This window comes from Arachis stenosperma, chromosome 5 (genome assembly GCF_014773155.1).
Source record: "Arachis stenosperma cultivar V10309 chromosome 5, arast.V10309.gnm1.PFL2, whole genome shotgun sequence".
Classification (NCBI taxonomy): Eukaryota; Viridiplantae; Streptophyta; class Magnoliopsida; order Fabales; family Fabaceae; genus Arachis; species Arachis stenosperma.
The window spans coordinates 32,949,670-32,952,142 of NC_080381.1; the positions used below are offsets into that span (position 1 = coordinate 32,949,670).

The 2,473-nt window shown below is 42.9% G+C and overlaps 1 protein-coding gene across 1 annotated transcript; it reads left to right on the forward strand.

Moving 5' to 3' along the window:
* Positions 1–302: 302 nt before the first annotated feature.
* Positions 303–1,721, forward strand: LOC130980666 (uncharacterized). The gene has a single exon (XM_057904324.1). It carries the CDS (start codon positions 303–305, stop codon positions 1,719–1,721), a length of 1,419 nt encoding a protein of 472 aa, XP_057760307.1.
* The last annotated feature ends 752 nt before the right edge of the window (positions 1,722–2,473 follow it).

Genomic DNA, 2,473 nt, shown 5'->3' on the forward strand with positions numbered 1-2,473 from the left:
ACAACCATGATCCATACTCCAAGACCTACAACCCTGGATGGAGGAATCACCCAAACTTTGGGTGGGGGAATCAACAAGACCAAGGCCAAGATCAGAGACGTCACAACCCCAACAACACAGCTCCCCAACAATTCACACAGAGGACATACCAACAAAACCACAGCAATACATCTCACTCTTCTACCTCTACCCCCAACATACCATCATTTGATGACAGAATCTCAAAGATTGAAACCTTACTTGAAAGCATATGTGAAGACATTCAAGACAATAAGGTGTTCAAAGAGGAGGTGAGAGCCAGTATGAAGAATCGGGGGGAAGCAATCAAGAAGCTGGAATCCCAAGTGGGATATTTGTCTGAGAAGATGCCCAGACCCACTGATAGCTTCCCAAGTGACACGGAGAAGAATCCGAGAGGTGAAGCGAAGAAAGTAAGATGGGAAGACTGCAATATGGTCACTACAAATGACAAGGAGACTGAAGACAAGCCAAGCAAGCTGTCAGAACAACCTGAAAATACCTTAGTAGAGAAGGAGAAGAAAGACCAACAAGAACCAGAAATCTCACAACAGGAGCTGCTGAGACTATATGCACCATTTCCTCAACTGCTAAAGGGTGCTGTGGGAAAGAGAATGTACTCAAGGTTCTTAGACTCGTTTGCATCTTTGAATGCGAACATACCATTCATCAAGGTCATTCAGCAAATGCCAGCATTCATCAAGTATATGAAGGAACTACTTCCCAGGAAGAGCTCACTCAAGGGGAGCCAGACTATAGTGATGAACAAGGATTGCAGCACCCTCATTCAAACACAATTGCCTGCGAAAAGAAAAGACCCCGGGAGTTTTCATGTCCCTTGTGCTATAGGGGAAACAAATTTTGATAGAGCACTTTGCGATTTGGGAGCAAGCATCAACTTAATACCCCTATCCCTGGTAAAAAGGCTACAGATCAATGAGATACTACCTACAGATGTAGTCATAAGGCTGGCTGACAAGACTCAAAAGCAAGTAGTAGGAATGGTGGAAAACGTGTTGCTCAAAGTTGGAAAATACTTTCTCCCAACAGACTTTGTCATCCTGGACATGGAAGAGAGTCACCTGCACCCAATCATATTGGGGAGACCATTTCTAGCTACTGCTAGAGCACTCATAGTTGTGGAGAAAGGAGAGCTAATATTAAGGATCCATGATGAACAACTGAGCTTCAGTGTTTTTGAACTCTCACTGGAGAAAGATGAAGAGGATAAAGAACCGAGCAAAGGGCATCATGAGATACTAAAGGAAGAAGCAAGCACCGAAGCACAACCAGCTCATCCTGAGATTCACTGGGTTGATGGACAAGGCCAGCAGCAAGTGCCACAGGTCAAGGAAAAATTGGAGGAACCTAAGCCACCAGAAGTTTGTGAGGACATTAACAAAAGCTCATCAAAGAAGGTGGCCACCAGGAGTAAGAAAACAGCACCAGGAGCAAAGAAGAAGGTACCAAGGGGGTGGCGGAACAAGAAGATTCCTACGGAAGAATTCTCTCCAGGGGATAAAGTAATCTCAGCCTACTTCACAGATATCCCCCCTAATCTCTCCACTGTACCATCTCAGCTACCTAAGGTCTTCACCATCAACAGAGTTCTCTCCTTGGAGCATGTAGAGATCATTGATACAACCAATGGATACAAGTCCACTGCCAGAGGAGAAGACTTCAAGCATTACCAACCACCATAATAAGGGGGTAACGTCAAGCTAGTGACGCTAAAGAAGAGCTTCATGGGAGGCAACCCATGTTTACATGCTTTCAGAAGTAGTGAATAAATCAATATTCATGAATTCCAACCAAAACTTGATGAACACGTGTGAAATTTTTATATGCAGAATATAGTGAAGAACAAGTTTGGTGTTCAAAGCATTCTTCTTAAAGCTTTGAACACAACCTTTCATCACAGTGCTCCAAACTAAGTTTGGTGTCACCCTATGGTGCCACCAATGTGCATATAAAGATACACAGCTAGTTAGTTAGTTGGAATTCATAAATCAAATCAGCCGTAAGTTATGTTATTTTAATATCTTTTGTTACTTTTCTCATTTTATCTTTATATGGAGCAGCAACAGGAGCAATATTCACAACTCACTCAAGCCCTACACCAAGTAACAGAGAGGCAAGAGCATCAAGACAAACGCCTTCAAGAGCTCAACCAGCGGCAATCAGTTCAGATGAAATCATTTAATGAGTTTAGCGTGCTGAATGAAGGAAGACAGTTGCATAGAGAGGAATTCAGTGTAAACACTCAAGCCAGATTGAGCTATATATCTGATAATATGCACCACCTACATTATGCCATTCCCACATATGAGGAGGTCCAAAAAGAGTTTGTTGAACGAGAAGAAGGGAAGGTGAAACAGCAGAAGGAAACTCTGAAGAAAAAAATGGAAGATGCTGGCTTCTGGAAGAAACTACTTGGAAAAAGCAAAGGGAGTGG

Coding starts and splice junctions, on each gene's coding strand:
- LOC130980666 (XM_057904324.1), top strand. CDS start 303: ATGAAGAATCGGGGGGAAGCAATCAAGAAGCTGGAATCCCAAGTGGGA.